General features: G+C 43.3%; 1 protein-coding gene across 1 annotated transcript; it reads right to left on the bottom strand.

Moving 5' to 3' along the window:
• Positions 1-1,118: 1,118 nt before the first annotated feature.
• tfam (transcription factor A, mitochondrial) lies at positions 1,119-18,536 on the bottom strand. Its single transcript, XM_078412763.1, has 7 exons — positions 18,411-18,536; positions 10,953-11,086; positions 10,145-10,215; positions 9,829-9,978; positions 8,390-8,485; positions 5,519-5,575; positions 1,119-1,856 (listed from the first exon to the last, which is right to left on the bottom strand). Exons 1-7 carry the CDS (start codon positions 18,479-18,481, stop codon positions 1,605-1,607), a joined length of 831 nt encoding a protein of 276 aa, XP_078268889.1. The 5' UTR covers positions 18,482-18,536; the 3' UTR covers positions 1,119-1,604.
• Positions 18,537-19,853: the final 1,317 nt, after the last annotated feature.

Genomic DNA, 19,853 nt, shown 5'->3' with positions numbered 1-19,853 from the left:
CATTCTGATTGATCACCATTACTGCCTCAGTTAAAATTGCCAAAAACATCCCTTTACTTACACATTTTTCCCATCTTGGTTTAGTTTTTAATTTAGCAATACAGCACGAAAACAGTCCGCAATGCCCATCGAGTCTGTGCCGACCAGCAATCACCCATACACTAATTCTATCCTGCATACTAGGGACAATTTGCACAAGCCAATTAACCTACAAACTTGCATGTCTTTGGAATGTGGGAGGAAACCAGAGCACCCGTAGAAAACCCACACGGTCACAGGGAAAACATACAAATTCCATACAGACAGCACCCGTAGTCAGGATCGAACCCAGGTCTCTGGCATTGTTGGGTATGGTCATTGTGGGTCGAAGGACCTATTCCTGCACTATGTTGTTCCAGATTCTAATCCTCATTGTCCACTACCCCAACCCATGATTATATGAACATCAGCAAGACATGTTAACAAACATTAAACCATGGGTGAACTGGAATATTCTTTAAGTTACCACTACCAAAATCAAAGTCTCTTTTAGTTTCAAACAAGTACTCTGTTTTAACTTGCTATTCCATCGTCGTCTTTGGTGTGTTTTGGTGTCCTGCTGACTCAGAAGTAGTATTTAAATTCCAAATACAATCAATCATATCATCATTTCTCCTCTCTGGATTATTTTGAGACTGCTATTTAAGACCCAGCACCCAAGAATTCCTGACACACTTCCAATGGATCCACAACTCTGTGACGATATCCTACAATGGAAAGAGTCTCAGAACAATTCTCAAAAATAACTCATTCCAGGTTTCCTATCATACTTTGTCAAATCTTTCACTCTTTCCATCATTACCTTCACAGATACGACCAGTTTTGCAGACCCTAAGCTCCACCAACTCAAAGTCCGAACTGTTTATATGTAAAAACAGAACATTTTAGTAGCATGGTTCTGCATTCTAGAAATTGATCCCAACTTCATTTAAACTGCTTTGCTCTCATGGTTTTGGCCAACTTAGCCCCATTGGAAATATATTTCCATGCCGTTTCTTGAAATGGCCTGTACATTTCTCTTCCAGATTAAACACCATGAGATGATGCACCATATTCATATACAAAATGTTGTGCAAATGTTCTATGCAAATTTGAATCTTTATTTACATGTCATAATTGAAGATTCTTCAGCTGATAATTTGTCGCATTCATTATTTCGGCTTACAAAAAAAAAGTTGTAAAATTTACACTACAGATCCTGTCCATAGTGGAGTTCTCCGTCCGACTCCAGAATATGTAGATCACAAAACTGAATTTAGTTCACATTATTACAGACAAGCCTTGCGTATTTACAACTTGTAAATTACGCCTCTTCTACTGAACCCAAGAGGTTCCTCATAGTATGCCCAATATAGATTGCATACACTAACTTTCTATGAAGTAGCTAGAACACAGTCCCTAGTATATCTGCTGTCATAACCGTATTGCTGCAGAGAAAATCAAACGATTGATGAAATCCTTCACAATTATATTCCAAGTATATTCTTGAAATTGCAGGAATAGTAGTCAGTTTTGAACATCAGTTACGAGTATGGTCAATAAAAATAGGCCTTTCAGGAATAACCTTATTCTTCAGGTTTTTTAACTTCTTTCCCTGTTTTTGAAGTAGAGGACAGTGTTGAGGCTTTGGCACCAGTGGAAACTGTTTGTGACGCTGTTTGTTTTGATTTTGCTTTCTTCCGTGGCAACCTTCGAATTTTTTTCTTGTTCTTTGCACGAATGACATCTTCGTGTCCTGTCTCGATCATCTGCTCTTCCCAGGACTTGATTTCATTCCGGTATCGGATTTTATCATCCTCAGCCAGCTGCTTGTACATCTAAAAGAGTAACAGCGAGTGCAAGAGATTTATACAACGTCAGATGGCATAAAAGATTTAAGTGAGTCACAAACATGGTGAAGACCAGTTGCACCAAATGGCCCATTTCTATCCGAAAATTTTATGTACACCAAAGATCATTGAAATACAGAAACAGTGTCCTTTTCTAAATCTTTCTTAGATTTTCTTCAGCAAGGGTGTATTAAAGGCATGAGTTTTGAAACAGTTTTCCAAATAGACTTGCACGACCTCACCCAGCACTTCAAACTGCATAATGGGAGTCAGTGAGGGGGTGGGGTGATGTAGGAGGAAGATGAAGTGAAAGAAATGGGAACAGAGGGAAGAAGTGGTGGCTTGACACAGAAGCCATCTTTATCTCGACTCACTGCTGGAAAACTAACTACAGTCCATGTTTTTCCACTAGGCCTTACAAATGTCCGACAATAACATTTTAACAATATTAACTTGCTCACCCTCGTGCCAGGTTTTGATGTGGATAAATGTGAGGTTATCCACTTTGGTGGTAAGAACAGGAAGGCAGATTATTATCTGAATGGTGTCAAGTTAGGAAATGGGGAAGTACAAAGAGATCTGGGTGTCCTTGTTCATCAGTCACTTAAAGTTAGCATGCAGGAACAGCAGGCAGTATGGCATGTTGGCCTTTATGACAAGAGGAGTTGAGTATTGGAGCAAAGAGGTCCTTCTGCAGTTGTACAGGGCCCTAGTGAGACCACACCTGGAGTACTGTGTGCAGTTTTGGTCTCCAAATTTGAGGAAGGACATTTGTGCTATTGAGGGAGTGCAGCGTAGGTTCACTAGGTTAATTCCCGGAATGGTGGGACTGTCGTACATTGAAAGACTGGAGCGACTGGGCTTGTATACATTGGAATTTAGAAGGATGAGAGGGGATCTTATTGAAACATATAAGATTATTAAGGGATTGGACACGTTAGAGGCAAGAAACATGTTCCCAATGTTGGGGGAGTCCAGAACCAGGGGCCACAGTTTAAGAATAAGGGAATAAGGGGTAAGCTATTTAGAACAGAGATGAGGAAAACATTTTCAGTCAGAGAGTTGTGAATCTGTGGAATTCTCTGCCTCAGAAGGCAGTGGAGGCCAATTCTCTGAATGCATTCAAGAGAGAGCTAGATAGAGCTCTTAAGGATAGCGGAGTCAGGGGGTATGGGGAGAAGGCAGGAACGGGGTACTGATTGAGAATGATCAGCCATGATCACATTGAATGGTGGTGCTGGCTCGAAGGGCTAAATGGCCTACTCCTGCACCTATTGTCTAAACAATGCATTCCTTCTTCTGCAACCAAGGTAAGCATGTAGCAAGCCTATTATATATGCAGCCTTCATAGTTGCCAACAGCTTAAGGTAAACTTTCTCAACTAGAAAGTTGAGCCGGAGACTCAGGTTCGATCCTGACTACGGGTGCTGCACTGTAAGGAGTTTGTACGTTCTCCCCGTGACCTGCGTGGGTTTTCTCCGAGATATTCGGTTTCCTCCCACTTCAAATAGCTAATTTTCAACACCCAGGATAATTAATCAGTACGAGAAAGTTGTATTTGCTTCATTATAAGTAGTAATTCAAATTTTACATACTACAAGCTTATATCCTCGTTAATCACAAATGTCTTGCAAATTACAGCCTCTGACATGTGTACCTATCTGCAAGTTTCCATACCTTAAGATTCCAAAGCCAAACATGTAATGCCATACGAGTAAAGATTTGTATTTAAAGTAGGAGAAATAGATCTCACATGACTCAGAATTATCCCTTGCACCAGGACAACGTGTGAGAGGTTCTATGGGTGGTCATTACACAGGACTAATCATAGTTTCGCAGAATGAGACATGTCGTCCAAATCAGAAATCATTCATTATATTAAATAAATCTGCACAGAAATTAACTACATCAGATAAAGAGTAGCAATGTCGACCGTGCGATATTTTAAATATCAGGAGTATAAAACTTTGAATTTAGTGTTTGTAAATACTGTGCTGTAATGAGTCTAATCTTGTATACATTTGTCCAAGTGGAATTATTCCACTGTGTCGCATAAACAGTTCCACCAAACAAGTATCATAGATCTGCTGTCAGACATACTGCCTTCCTAGAGCAAAATATAAACTGCTGGAGGAGCTCAGCAAGCATCTAAACCAAGGAAGTACAGTCCCCGTTTACTGTCTGTAAAGTCAAGTCAATTTTATTTGTATAGCACATTTAAAAACAACCCACGTTGACCAGTGTTGTACATCTGTTTAGGTACTAAGGAAAAAAATGAAACATACAGTAGCACACAAACATATCAGCACATACAAAACAGTTTACAGCGCCCCCCTCAGAGGGCCTCAAACGCTAGGGAGTAGAAATAGGTTTTGAGCCTGGACTTAAAGGAGTCGATGGAGGGGGCAGTTCTGATGGGGAGAGGGATGCTGTTCCACAGTCTAGGAGCTGCAACCGCAAAAGCGCGGTCACCCCTGAGTAAAGTGGCACACCTACTGCTCTTGCAGCCCGTGAATCTTCACTATACTCCATTCTATACCAAATAGATCATTTCCTAGATAAGGGCACCAGTGGTATTTGAAAATATCAGGGATGAAGGATTTCAGAAATTGGAGAGTTGACAATCTGCAAGTCTTCTCAGAACAGATCAAAAGATTTGATCAAACTGTTCAAAATAATGATCAGTTTTGAGCAAATAAAATAATTTATTTCCAATTACAGTAGCTGGCATACATTTAAGTTGATTGGGCAATGGACCAGCAACAAACTTGTGTTCTTAAAGCAGTGCACGAGTAGCAAAGTAAATTCTGTTACACAAAATAAATTACAGACACTAGAAAGTTTATCGGGAAAAAATGTGAAATGGAATAATTTAGATAGCTCCACCAAGGAATCAGCACTGTTGTGAAGGGTCAATCTGCCTTGTGAGCTGTGTCACCCAGTAAAGAAACAAGAAAGGATGCATTCCTTAAAAAGGGAGATGAAACATTTACAATTATTTCCAAACCCCCACTCATCTGACGATTGCAGTTTTGACTGTGTGGGACACTGTTGAAAATGCCTATCATTTCAATCACCTGAATGCCAATTCCACTGTCTAAAAATAATAATATTTTGAGCCTAAATATATTTTAAGCAAAACCTACTGACTGGAACGAGGTAAAGTGGACTATTCCCCATTTAATCTTGAAATAGAGATAACACGAGGCAGTGTCAAGGAATTGCCAGTCATTATAAATGACTATCTTTCCTACCACAGGTCAGATTAATAGCTGTATTCCTCTCGGCGTTTTCTATCCAAGTATCTATTTTAATGCCCGAGATAAATTAGGAGCAGTTTTATTCTATAGGCTTTGACTACCAAGACATGGACAGTAAATGACCACACTGATTCTACATATTAACTTGTGACTGATGGATAGGGCTCCAGTCACAAATGGTCCTTGATGCGAGAATATGAATGCCCAAGTCACAGTTCCTGGCGCTACTTTGAAGAGAAAATTGAGCGATAGGAAAGACATCATAAAGCAAATGGTAATAATATGGTTAAGGCTAAGCATATGCTCAGGCAGAAATTCCAAATCAAATGACAATACAAGGACAAGGGAACCACTCTGCATTTAATCTATTAAAAGCAAAGACATTTTTACCTGTTTCTGTGTATCAGATAACTGATGCCACTCAACCTGGAGGTTCTTTAGCTTTGCCTACAAAGACAAAATGTTGGCATTTTGTTTAGTGGAGGGATTAAAGACAATCAACATAGACTAATAAATAGCAGCAGCACTCAAATAATACAGCATGTTTAAAAAGCAAATCATGGAAATCTCAATGCAGACAAAATATTCCACGTTAAAATCACATGGAAACATTTCTTGACTACATTGATTCCAACAACTCATGTCTAGATCAGCGAACCCCCAAGTGAAAATGGTGTCAACTAAACATTTGAGTCGTAATTTGTTAGGTTGCCTTAGGGAATCGTGAACCAATGCATGGAAACCACCAAATATTCCCAAAATTTCATTTCCGGAAACGTGACATTGGCCTCTTGTTAAGTCTCATGGGCTTCCTGGAACACCTGGTACTCAAACCTGATGAGCTTTTATTGCTCACTTTGTGTTGCGGTACTACCAGTTCGCCAGAAAGTGTTATCTGGAGCCGCACAATATATGATGCTAAGCACCAGAGAAATTTATGTCACAAATAAATATCTTTGTCTTTTCATCAGTTTATCTTCCACTTCTGTTTTGGAAATTATCTGACAAGAATCTCTCTGGTTAATTGCCCCATTGCTGCCAGCAACATTACTGTGCCATGCCAAAATGGCCGAGCCTGGTTTTAAAGGCCCGACAGTCAATCTTTCCCATTTCATTTCAGCCTTAACAGAGTCCACCGTGAAACCCAGAACTTTGCAGCTATGTGCATTTTCCACTAGATCTCTAGAGAACAAACTGTAACAGCATCCAGGTTGACCCTGGTTGAAACCATTGATGATCAGTAAAGAATGATATTCCAAAACAATATCCTAGCAATCACGATTAACCACCCCCCCCCCTCCCTCCCACCCACCCCCAGCCTGAAGTAATTTTTCCTCTTCAAACTCTGCCTTCAGTTTTAACGATGTGTTTCCGAGATGTAGAAAGTGATAATGTTTTCCAGGGTTTCGTTGTAGATTGCTACCATCATGTGCAGTGGAAGTAGATTAATTGAGAACTTATGCTTTTGTGAATATCGTAATAATGTCCTTGGACTCAAGTATCCACGCCCAAGAATTAACTGGGTACTGCAGCATCAAAACTGAAGTTGGAAGTTTAACTGAAGTTTTGGAGTGCAGATGATATGGGTTGAAATGGTTGTTATTTGTCCTGTAGATAACCTCCCCTGCAACAGAAAACCTGTTGGAGGCAAGGTTTCATATTTTGTCACGTATGGTTGAATAAAGGGTATATAATATACAATGATACAAACTCCAGGACTGCACTGGGATTGGGTCAGTTGAGAATCCTTTCGTTAGAATCGCAGCGTGCATGTCAACATGTAGCACATGTAAAATCGAGATAGGTTTCAAAAGGCAGCCAAATTTGATGATGTTCCAATCCCTCAAACGTGATAAAGAGTCAATGTCTCCCGTTAGACTGATAAAGAAAGCATACTCTGGTTGATGTTACTCCCTTCATTTATCTTGGCGCTGTTGCATATTAAACATTAAACCATTGTATTTGTTGATGCACAAAACCCAAACACCAAATGGGGAGCTGTTCTTTGTTCAATTCGAGTTTTAGTAAATTCAACTCTATTGGGCCAAGTTTGAACATCACAAAACAAATAGTGAGCAGAATTTTGGGTAGATCCCAACATGACTCCTTACTCATAAGGCAGTCAAGATCGGTCTTCTGAGATAGGTGACCCAGCGGTAGAATTGCCAGCAACCCAGGTTCGATCACAACTACGGGTGCTGTCTGTACACAGTTTGTACGTTCTCCCCTTGACCTGCATAGGTTTTCTCCGGGTAATCCAGTTTTCTCCCACATTCTAAAGACGTGCAGGTTTGTATGTTAATTGGCTTCAGTAAAGATTATGAATTGTCTCCAGTATGTAGGATAGCGTTAGTGTATGGAGATTGCTGGACGGCACGGACTCGGTGGGCCGAAGGACCTGTTGCTGGATTGATTCTCAAAACTAAACTAATATTCAAGACGAGAGAAATGGAGCAAATGGCATGCAATGCAAAAGACAATTGAAGAGATGCTAAGTGGTGCAGCAGTGAGATCTGGTGATGCACAAACAGATCGTTGAAAATGGTAGGCTAATTTTGAGACGACTTAAAAATAGCACATGGAATCTTTAACGTACTTAAGAAGCCTGGGGGACACAAAATAAGTTACACAAAATCTTCATAAATCACATTAAACAGCAGTTTGGATATTATGACCAGCCATGCCAGAAATCATGTCAAGGTCTTAATGCAGGTGCAGAGAAGACAGAATACTACAAGTCATACAGTACTTAAGTTATATAGTTATATTGAGTCTGAAGGGTCTCAACCCGAAACATCACCCATTACCTCTCTCCTGACATGCTGCATGATCAGCTGAGTTACTCCAGCATTTTGTGAATAAACACTTTCGATTTGTACCAGCATCTGCAGTTATTTTCTTATACTAGTTATATTCAGTTATATGCTACATTGTTCCATCACTCATCAAAATAGATGTTGTTAAATTATTATAAAAACATTATTCCATTGGCTTCAAAACCAGAAAGAAAAAAGTTTAACAAGCATAATTAAAATTCAGAAGCAATAAAAAGTTCTAGTAACTTTGCAGCTTTAACTATTGCAACTTTAAAAATAAATGTTACATTAAAGCAGAATTGTTAATATAAATGAAAGGACAGCACTGAAACTAGCAGTTACATTTTGTCATTTTGATATTATCTGGTGGAAGCAGGTTTTAACCCAAATAGAAATGTTTTAAACAATTTATTTCCCGATAATAAAATGATTTTGTTATTTTTACCGTGGAAGTTGGGCCTTTGGCATCATCAAAGTTTTCCGCCATGAAGATATTGAAACCCGTCCGTGGACGTTTAGGCTTCCCCAACATTGTAAGCTTCTGCACGCAACAAAAATAGTTAACATTACATAACACTTCATTAGCACCAAAATCCAACATGATTTGTAACTGGATTTTAATTGTAATGTCCCCCGCTCCTCCTCCTCAAAAACATTTTGCAATTCTGTGACACTTTTGAACTTGATAACACACCATCCTGGAATTCAGTAACCAAAGGTACACTACATCTCCCTTGTTCAACGACTGAACCATGCAGGTACAGCAGGCAGTGAAGAAAGCCAATGGAATGTTAGCCTTCATAACAAGAGGCGTTGAGTATAAGAGCAAAGAGGTCCTTCTGCAGTTGTACAGGGCCCTAGTGAGACCGCACCTGGAGTACTGTGTGCAGTTTTGGTCTCCAAATTTGAGAAAGGATATTCTTGCTATTGAGGGCGTGCAGCGTAGGTTTACTAGGTTAATTTCCGGAATGGCGGGACTGTCATATGTTGAAAGACTGGAGCGACTAGGCTTGTATACACTGGAATTTAGAAGGATGAGAGGGGATCTTATCGAAACGTATAAGATTATTAAGGGGTTGGACACGTTAGAGGCAGGAAACATGTTCCCAATGTTGGAGGAGTCCAGAACCAGGGGCCACAGTTTAAGCGGTAGGCCATTTAGAACGGAGATGAGGAAAAACGTTTTCAGTCAGTTGTGAATCTGTGGAATTCTCTGCCTCAGAAGGCAGTGGAGGCCAATTCTCTGAATGCATTCAAGAGAGAGCTAGATAGAGCTCTTAAGGATAGCGGAGTCAGGGGGTATGGGGAGAAGGCAGGAACAGGGTACTGATTGAGAATGATCAGCCAAGATCACATTGAATGGCGGTGCTGGCTCGAAGGGCCGAATGGCCTACTCCTGCACCTATTGTCTATTGAACCTCCCATTGTGAAAGATTTCCCAACCTTCTTTCACTCTGAATAGCTAAGCCATTCACACCAGAAAATTGACACGGTGCTTCCGGGAGATGAAGCTGATTGGCTTCACCAACCTTCTGAATTAATTGACTCCAATTGTAGACCACCCGAGCTACGAGGAGAAGAACGGCAAAGTGCAGGCAGACACAAAGTGCAGGAGTAACTCAGCGAGTCAAGCAGCATCTCTGGAGAATGTGGATAGGGGATGTTTCAAAACCGTTCTTCAGACTGGTAACAGTCTAAAAAAGAGTCTCTGCACGAAATGTCACCTTTTCACATTCTCCAGAGATACTGCCTCACCTGATGTTGCTCCAGCTCTTTGATGTCCTAACCAGCATCTAGTTCTTTGTTTCTACAGTAAAGTACAGACATAGTCTTCTCCAGAATTACTTACCATTTTTCAAGACACAAGGCTAACTTAGTACTTACTCGTTTCTGCCTCATTGTTTTCCGTTTGGCCAGTTTGTGTCTCTTTTTTTCTTTTAAATTGGCTAACTCAGCTGGAGTGAGTTGTGCGTTGAAAGCTGCCAAATCCAATTTATATTTCTCTTTACCACCATTTGCTTCAATTTGATATGGCTGAAAGCACAAGACAGAGCATTAGTTATTTGAAAAGGCAGGAAGGCCATATCTGAGGGCGTTCTTCTGTAATAGGAACAGCAGCCAAAATGTAAAGTTTTTAGACATTTTACAAAAGATACAGCTATTGCCAATAATTCTTGTCCCGGAAATTTAAACCACTTACATGTTTCTGATCTGCTGTTAACTGTCTCCAAGCCTGAGCAATCCATTTAGTCCTTTCTACAACACGGATATCTGTAAATAGACAATTTTATATTGATCAAAACAAAATAGCTTCATGGCACTGGCTTGTGACTATCTAGCCAAGTGAAAGATTCAAGACTTGGAGCTTCAACCATGGATGAAACACAAAATGTTGACCCATAATTGCACCGATTTTGCTGTTGCCGAATATCTCTCACATTTTATTTAGGTAGAATTAAAATGGCCAGAAATCAGCACAATTAACCCATCAAAGAAAATCCGTCCCAGTTTAATCACAAATTATTGTTCGTTAGAGATAAATATGTCACTTATAAAATAAACCTGGAGACATAATCAGAATGAAAAAAAACTGCAGATAATTACTGGAGGAACACAGTGGGTCAGGTAGCACCTGTCAGGAAATGGACAGATGATATTGAGTCAGGAACCTTCCCTCCATAGATGCTACCTGACCCACTGGTTCATCCAGCAAGTTAGATTTCACTCAAGATCAGCAGTTCCATGTGTCTCAAAGAACTGCAGATGCTGGAAATCTGAACCAAAAAAACAGAACATACAAAAACAGAAAGCAGCGAGCAGGTCAGGCAGTATATCTGGTTGGCCTGAAACATTAAATGCTTATATTTCCACTAATGCCATTGAATATTTCAGAGACACAGCTGCGGCCTTATGATTTCCATAGCAACTTGCAAGAGGGTTTACAAAATAATGTTCAACCGATATATCATCCCATTAATAAAATTGATTTGATTTAGAAGTATTTTTACCTGGTTTTTGCTTAAATAATATCTGTTGCTGTTCCACCATGTAACGTACGTAAGCATTGAGTGGCCGTTTTGGTGGGCTGAGGGGGGACTTATCCAGTGCCAACCTTCGTATTCCTGAGCAAATGTTGCTGCAGCTGTTTCAAAGAAAAGTTTATTTTACTCTTCAACATTCACTGACAATCAAACTGAAAAATAGGGACATAAGAAAACCATTCCATATGATATCTATAATACAACAGCTTTGTAAAGAATGCCATCAAAAGTATGAGACTGATAATAACTACTAAAAGTGGAGAGAGCAAGGAAACTAGCTCTGTTGCTTTTTGTACGTATGTTGGTGGACTTGCACTCATTTCTCCTTGTCCTGCCCTTCATCTCTCTTACAGGTTTTCCTGCCATTTTGCGTGATCTTTCCTGCCAATAAGTCAAAAATTCAAACGCCGACCATTTGAACCAATGTGGGTTTTTTAGCCTCGTGTCAGTTTAGCCTCGTGTCAGTTTTTACTCTTAGAGCAGACAACAGCAAACAGAACCACAGCACTCTGGGGCAAAGGTGACCTTTACAAGAGGGATGGGTGAATCCGAACAGGAGAAGGAGCTATATCCTAACGGGGAGATTTGCTAGAGCAACTTGAGAAGATTTACAGTAGTCTGGGTGAGTTAGGACCCTAAGTAATAGTACAGCAGATAAAGTAGTCGAGGCAAATATAGAAGCCAAAACAGGTAAGTCCAGTAGGCATGATAGGGAGCGAGGGAGGTCTGATGAGCTAAATTGTATTTATTTTAATGCAAGAAGTTTGACAAGGAATGCAGATTAGATCAGGGTATCATTCTGCACTAGGAATTGTGATATAGCTATAGAAATATGGCTGGGAAAGGGGGTTAGGGCTGGCAGCTCAATAATCACATTGATGGGACTGTACTTGGGGCATGGCTAATATTGAATGCTTTGGATAGGAACTTGCAAAGGTTGATTGGGAAAGGTTGTTAGCAAGTGAAAGGAATATCTGGCAAGTGGATGGTTTTTAAAAGTGAGGCAAGGAGATTTCAGGGTTAACATTTTCCCGTTGAAGTGAATGGCAGGACGAGGAGGAACCCTGGCCGACAAGGGATATTGGTCAGGAGTTTGCAAAGATTGCCCCCCCCCCATCACCAATTTGCACATCCTCACAGAATGACTCCAGTTTAACAATAGAAATTGCAGAGGTGGAGAGACTATTCAGAAAACAGAAATGCCAGAAATCTCCAGGACAATAGACAATAGGTGCAGGAGTAGACCATTCGGCCCTTTGAGCCAGCACCACCATTCAATGTGATCATGGCTGATCATTCTCAATCAGTACCCCGTTCCTGCCTTCTCCCCATACCCCCTGACTCCGCTATCCTTAAGAGCTCTATCGAGCTCTCTCTTGAATGCATTCAGAGAATTGGCCTCCACTGCCTTCTGAGGCAGAGAATTCCACAGATTCACAACTCTCTGACTGAAAAAGTTTTTCCTCATCTCAGTTCTACACAGACATTTTCAACCAGTCCCTGCAAACCTGCACTGTCCCTGCCTGCTTCAAGATCTCCACTATTGTCCCTGTACCCAAAAAGACAAGGATCACTGGTCTTAATGACTACAGGCCTGTCGCACTTACCTCTGTGGTCATGAAGACCTTTGAAAGATGTGCTGGCCCAGCTGAAAAATATCACAAACCCCCTGCTGGACCCCCTGCAGTTTGCATAAAGGGCCAATAGATAGGTGGACGACGCAGTCATAGGCCTGCACTTCATCCTCCAGCACCGAGACCACAAGGGGACCTACGCCAGGATTCTGTTTGTGGACTTTAGCTCCGCTTTTAACACCATTGTGCCAGAGCTACTACACTACAAACTCTCCCAGCTGACTGTGCCTGAACCCCTCCGTCAGTGGATCATCAACTTCCTGACGGACAGGAAGCAGCATGTGAGGCTGGGAAAGCACATCTCAGACCCGCAGACCCTCAGCATAGGAGCACCGCAAGGCTGCGTACTCTCCCCTCTCCTTTACTATCTCTACACCAATGACTGCACCTCCACAGACTGTCAAGCTCTTCAAGTTTGCGGATGACACTACCCTGATTGGACTGATCCAGGATGGGGAGGAATCTGCCTACAGACGGGAAGTGACACAGCTGGCGCCCTGGTGCCATCGCGACAACCTGGAGCTCAATGCTCTCAAGACAGTGGAACTAATTGTAGACTTTCAAAGCGACCCCCTCCCCTCCCCCCACTCACCATCAACAACAACATAGTCACATCTGTGGAGTCATTTAAGTTCCTTGGAATCATCATCTCCAGGGACCTTAAATGGGGGGCCACCATCGACTCCACAGTCAAAAAGGCCCAACAGAGAATGTACTTCCTGCGGCAACTGAAGAAACACAATCTGCCACAGGCAATGATGGTCCAATTCTATACTGCTATCATTGAGTGCTACCACCTTCTCCATCATGGTCTGGTTTGGCTCAGCCACCAAGCACGATATACGGTGGCTGCAACGGATTGTTCGCACAGCTGAGAAGATTGTTGGCTGCAATCTTTTCCCCCCATTGACGAACTGTACACTGCAAGGGCCAGGAAGCGAGCGGGCAAAATCATCTCTGACCCCTCTCACCCTGGCCACAAACTCTTCGAAGCACTTCCCTCTGGAAGGCGACTCCGGACTGTCAAAGCAGCCACAGCCAGACATAAAAACATATTTTTTCCACGAGTGATAGTTCTACTCAATAACCAAAGTATGTAGTCCCTTTTTTGCTCTGGTTTATTTTCACCCACATGTTTAGACCGTAATGTTGTATCCTTATTGTTTTGATGTGGTTATGCCTTATTCTTAATTGTTAACTGTATGTTTGTGTTGTCATTTGGCACATTCCTTGTATATGCATACTTGGCCAATAAACTTATTCATTCATTCATAAAGATAGATAAAACCCTGGACCCTGAACTTTCTGGGAAGCAAGAGAAAAACTTAATGCTGTATTGGGAGAATTGTTTTTATCTTCTCCAGCCAGGTGTGAGGTACCAGAAGACAGGGTGGCTAAATATTGTGCATTATTGAACAAAGGCTGCAAGGACAAACCAGGAAACTACAAGACGCAATCCTTAAGGGGCGAGTAGTTTTACTGGAGGGGTTTCTGAGAGACAGGATCTTTGTGCATTTGAAAAGACGACTAAGAATGGTCAACGCAGCTTTGTCAAGGGAAATCATGCTTCACAGGTTTAATTACCTTTATGAGGATTGGTAAGGGAAGGGTAGACATATGTCTGAAGAAGGGTCTTGACACGAAACGTCACCCATTCCTTCTCTCCAGAGATGCTTCCTGTCTCGCTGAGTTACTCAGGTTTTTTTGTGTCTATCTTCAGTTTAAACCAGCATCTGCAGTCCCTTTCTTACACGTTGTCTACAAGGACTTTAGCAAGGCCTTTGACAAGATCCCACATTGTACATGTAGCTCTGTCATAATACGTTAGTTCCTAAGAAACCTCATGTTGTCGAAAAGTGTTATAAAGATTTTTTTGTCTATGGTAAAAGTTGGGGGGTGGGGATATGGGCGAGAGCTTCAGACTGGAAATAAGTTATTTTTCGTGCAGGACTTTGAAAAATTGTATTTTTAATATATTGTATATTTTTTGTTACAAACTAAACGTGCTAATGGCGGTATGTAACATTGTTTACCAGAGTATACTGTAGATGCACAATTGTCAATAAAAGGCATTGTTTGCCTATTTCAATGACCCCCCATCCCGGTTAAAGTAGCAGACGTCTTAAGACAATGGAAAAAATTGGTGAGGTGGTAGACAGTGAAGGTATCACAAAATGCTGGAGTAACTCAGCAGGTCAGGCAGCATCTCTGGGGAGAAGGAATGGGTGACGTTTCGGGTCGAGACCCTTCTTCAGACACCAGCATCTGCAGTTATTTTCCTACACAACCTGGTAGACAGTGAAGGTTGTCTCGGGTTACAAAAAGCTGCTGGACAACTAGGAAAATGGCCAAACGAATGGCCGCTGGAATTTAACAGGGAAACGTTCATAGTTCCCCGAGAGAGAAGATGATGGTGGTTTCCTGCCGACCTTCATCACAATGAGTACAAATGCTAGCTCATTACATTACGGCTTTACAGTATATTGGTTTGATCGCATCCGGAATATTCTGGTTGCAATATTATAGGAAGGCAGTGATTAAGCTAGCGAGGGCACAGAAAAGATTCACAAGGAAGTTGCCGGGATGAGCACACTTATCATATATATATACAGCCGGAAACAGGCCTTTTCGGCCCTCCAAGTCCGTGCCGCCCAGCGATCCCCTTACATTAACACTATCCTACACACACTAGGGACAATTTTTTACATTTACCCAGCCAATTAACCTACATACCTGTACGTCTTTGGAGTGTGGGAGGAAACCGAAGATCTCGGAGAAAACCCACGCAGGTCACGGGGAGAACGTACAAACTCCTTACAGTACAGCACCCGTAGTCAGGATCGAACCTTAGTCTCCGGCGCTGCATTCGCTGTAAAGCAGCAACTCTACCGCTGCGCTACCGTGCCGCCCTTGAATTATGTGAGACAGGATAGGCTACATCTGTTTTCCCTTGGGGTTAAGACTGAGGCATGGCCTTCTAGAGGTTAATAAAAACATGAGTGGCATAAATAGATGGTTAGTCTCCCCCCCCCCCCCCTCAAGGGCAATGGAGTCTAGAGGGCTACAGTAAGATGAGGGGGGGAAGATTTAAAAAGGACAACAGGGCCATGTTTATCTTTTTATACAGAGGGTGGTAGGCATATAGAACAAGGTGCCAGAGGAAGTGCTAGAAGCAGGTACAATTACAACATATGAAAGACATTTGAACAAATTAATGGATATCAAAGGTTTAGAGTGGAATGGGATTACAATACGATATAACTTTATTTTTCCCAGGAGGGAAATTGATCTGCCAACAGCCATAAAACACAAGATACATGAAATTAAAGTGATGAATGGAAAAATTGGGGATGTGCAAAGATTTGGTATGGGGGGGGGGGGGGGGGGGGGGGAGGGGTGGTTAGTCTACCCCACGACAGAAGGGGGAGTTGTACAGTTTGATAGCCACAGGGAAGAAGGATCTCCTGTGGCGTTCTGTACTGCATGTTGGTAGAACCAGTCTGTCACTTTTGTTGGCATGGACAAATTAAAAGAATGGCCCGTTCTGTGATATTTAACTTCAAGACATATAATAATCCCAATTTCAACCATGTTACTGATGTGCCCTCAGCCACCATAATCAAGACCAATTTGCAGGGGAAAAAATCAGAATCAGAGAATCCAAAAATGTTAGTTAAATCAAAGCATTTTCAGAATTTGATATTTTAAGTCACAAACCTCCTAATAATAGGCAAGACTCCTAATATACACTATTCTACAAGACAATTAAAACCACACTACAAAAGTGTCATACAAATCCAAGTGAAAGAAAGTAGACATTTTCTTGCAGTTACTCTGAACTAGAAATATCAAACAGGATTTACCATTTGTTTTCAACGATGCACATCTCCTTTCCAAATCACACACCAAATCAACGAAATGCATTTGATCAGAAATAAAAAAGTTATATTTATTAGTTTTTGTTGAGTGGCATTGGCATGGCCAAACTTTAATATAATGGTAACAGTAATGGATAAGAGGGTGCTACTCAGCAACCTTCATTAGCGGCAGTCTTTGCAATTTCTTAGACTTTGTTCCAATACTGATAAAATACCTGTGATAGCATAGCAACACCAGGAGCAGAGAAACATAGAAAATAGGTACAGGAATGGGCCATTCAGCCTTTCGAGGCAGTACCACCATTCAATATGATCATAGCTGATCATCTAAAATCAGTACCCCGTTCTGGCAGTTTTCTACTATCTGCCTTTCAAAACCACCCCTCCCTCACCTGTATCAAGCTATTATCTGCCCTATAGACACACTGAAGTGCTGGAGTAACCCAGTAGGTCAGGCAGCATCTCTGGAGAAAAAGGATGGTGGCGTTTCGGGTCGGAAAAATTCTTCTGCAGTCTGATGAAGGATCCCGACCAGAAACATCACCCGTCCTTTTTCTCCAGAGGTATTGCCTGACCTGCTGAGTTACTCTTGAACTTTGTGTCTATCTCAACATAAAAAATATGTTGCAGGAGAAGGCCATTTGGCCCTTCGAGCCAGCACTGTAACCTGTGCCTGCCTTCTCCTCATATCCCTTGATTCCACTAGCCCCTAGAGTTCTATCTAACTCTTTTAAATTCATCCAGTGAATTGACCTCCACTGCCCTCTGTGGCAGAGAATTCCACAAATTCACAACGCTCTGGGTGAAAAAGTTTCTTTTCACCTCAGTCTAGGAATGAAGGGGAGGCCATTTAAAACTGTGTCCCCTGGTTCTTCAGCATATACCAACCAGTATCTGCATCTACACATATTACCTGCCAGACTTTATTTGTCCTGCCCTTCCTCTCTTCCAGCTTTCTTTCCCCCTCGCCCAATAGTCAGTCTGAAGCAGGGTCTGACTCAGCCTGAAACATTACCTATCCATGTTCTCAGAGTTGCTGTTTGACCCCCTAAGTTACTGTAGTGTATGTAGCACTGTTGTGTTTTCTTATTGTAATTTTTGGGAGTGTATCTTACACTGCGCAGATGGGGGGGGGTCGACGATTTTGTGCAGGAAATGAAGAGGATGGAAGTCACTTTATAGTACAGACAATAAAATAATTTGCTGAGGGGAGGAAGAGCCAGAGACCGTTTAGAATGTAGAGCACAGGACAGAGACCCGACCACCCGCTTCTCCTTCTCCTCCTCCTCCTCCTCTCACTTCAAAGGCAAGCATGAGAAACACGTTTAAGTTTAAACACGAGTAGTAAGACTGCAAGCGGGAATGCACTTCTCTATGTTATGGGGAGGGGATGTTGGGACTGGGGCCAGACCGCGCTTGACAATGAGCGGGCAATAATGAAGAGGGGAGGGGAGGGGAGGGGGTTCAGGGATCCATCCCCTCTACGTTGCCTCTCCCGTTCACTCCTCCAACACTGCCTGGCTGCGGTAACGGCGTCTGCAGAAGCCGCCAGAACTTGCCCTCAAAATAGAAGAGCGTCCCTGCTCTGGAGAGAAGGAATGGGCAATGGGCGGGCGGCGTTTCGGGTGAAGATCTTTCTTCAGAGGAGGGTCTCGACCCGAAACGTGCCCCGTTCCTCCTCTCCGGGCACAGACAATAGACAACAGACGCAGGAGGAGGCCATTCAGCCCTTCGAGCCAGCACCGCCATCCAATGTGATCATGGCTGATCACTCTCAATCAGTACCCCGTTCCTGCCTCCTCCCCATACCCCCTGACTCCGCTATCCTTAAGAGCTCTATCTAGCTCTCTCTTGAATGCATGCAGAGAATTGGCCTCCACTGCCTTGTCCCGCCGAGTCACCCCAGCACTCACCAGGCGGCCCGTGGGCGGCCGAGCAGCCCTCTGCCGAGCAGGCCCACGCCGAGACCCAGCAGCGCCGCCATTGTGCGCGCTCCTGAACAACCCGCTGCTGTGTGTGTATGTATGTATGCGGGGGCGCGCCCCCGCGCGCGGGCTGTGATTGCGCGCTCCCGTCGCCCAACTGCCACAGCCCGCCGCTGGGGGGGGGGGGGGGGGCGCCGCGCACCCGCGCGCGGGCTGTGATTGCACGCTCCCGCCCAACCGCCACAGGCCGCCGCTACGAGTGGGTGCGCACTCGTCCAACCGCCATGGGGGTGCGCACCCGCTAGAAACAGCCGCTATGGGGGTGCGCACCCGCTAGAAACAGCCGCTGTGGGGGCGCGCACCCGCTAGAAACAGCCGCTATGGGGGCGCGCACCCGCTAGAAACAGCCGCTATGGGGGTGCGCACCCGCTAGAAACAGCCGCTATGGGGGCGCGCACCCGCTAGAAACAGCCGCTATGGGGGTGCGCACCCGCTAGAAACAGCCGATATGGGGGTGCGCACCCGCTAGAAACAGCCGCTATTGGGGTGCGCACCCAGTACAGACCCTGAGATGTAACACTTGTTTCCTATACTTCCACCCTCAACTCCGCCCTTGGACCCCAACAGTCTTTTTAGATGAGGCAGAGAGGTTCAGTTGCACCTCATCTACTGGAATTTAGAAGGATGAGAGGAGATCTTCTCGAAACGTATAAGATTATTAAGGGGTTGGACACGTTAGAGGTAGGAAACATGTTCCCAATGTTGGGGGAGTCCAGAACAAGGGGCCACAGTTTAAGAATTAAGGGGTAGGCAATTTAGAACTGAGATGAGGAAAAACTTTTTCAGTCAGAGAGTTGTGAATCTGTGGAATTCTCTGCCTCAGAAGGCAGTGGAGGCCAATTCTCTGAATGCATTCAAGAGAGAGCTAGATAGAGCTCTTAAGGATAGCGGAGTCAGGGGGTATGGGGAGAAGGCAGGAACGGGGTACTGATTGAGAATGATCAGCCATGATCACATTGAATGGCGGTGCTGGCTCGAGGGGCCGAATGGCCTCCTCCTGCACCTATTGTCTATTGTATCTGCTGTTCCAGATGTGGGCTCCTGTACATCGGCGAGACCAAGAGCAGGCTCGGCCACCACAGCTGAGTCTGCCTAAACCTACCTGATCTCCCAGTTGCTAAACACTTGCTTTCCCTCTCTGTCCATCCCTCCCCATTCCCAGTTCTCTGACCAGTCTGTCCTTCAATAAACATTTTATCTGTTTGCTTTGTTGTTGTCGTCTCCCAGCTAACAATGATCTATTCCTTCGAAGGTATTTATTCACAACATGCTGGAGTAACTCAGCAGGTCAGGCAGCATCTCAGGAGAGAAGGAATGGGTGACATTTCGGGTCGAGACTCCGAAACGTCACCCATTCCTTCTCTCCTGAGA

The sequence above is a fragment of the Rhinoraja longicauda genome, chromosome 16, assembly GCF_053455715.1.
Source record: "Rhinoraja longicauda isolate Sanriku21f chromosome 16, sRhiLon1.1, whole genome shotgun sequence".
NCBI classification, from domain to species: Eukaryota; Metazoa; Chordata; class Chondrichthyes; order Rajiformes; family Arhynchobatidae; genus Rhinoraja; species Rhinoraja longicauda.
The sequence above is the reverse complement of the archived record's forward strand: the minus strand, read 5'-3'. Positions and strand labels throughout refer to the sequence as shown.

Bases quoted from the DNA above. Each gene is read 5' to 3' on its own strand.
- tfam (XM_078412763.1), bottom strand. From the start codon at position 18,481: ATGGCGGCGCTGCTGGGTCTCGGCGTGGGCCTGCTCGGCAGAGGGCTG. The intron at 11,087-18,410 runs GTGAGTGCTGGG...TCTTTGAAACAG, and splicing joins GGCCGCCCACGGGCCGCCTG to CTGCAGCAACATTTGCTCAG. The intron at 8,486-9,828 runs GTAAGTACTAAG...TGTTGCGTGCAG, and splicing joins AAACAATGAGGCAGAAACGA to AAGCTTACAATGTTGGGGAA.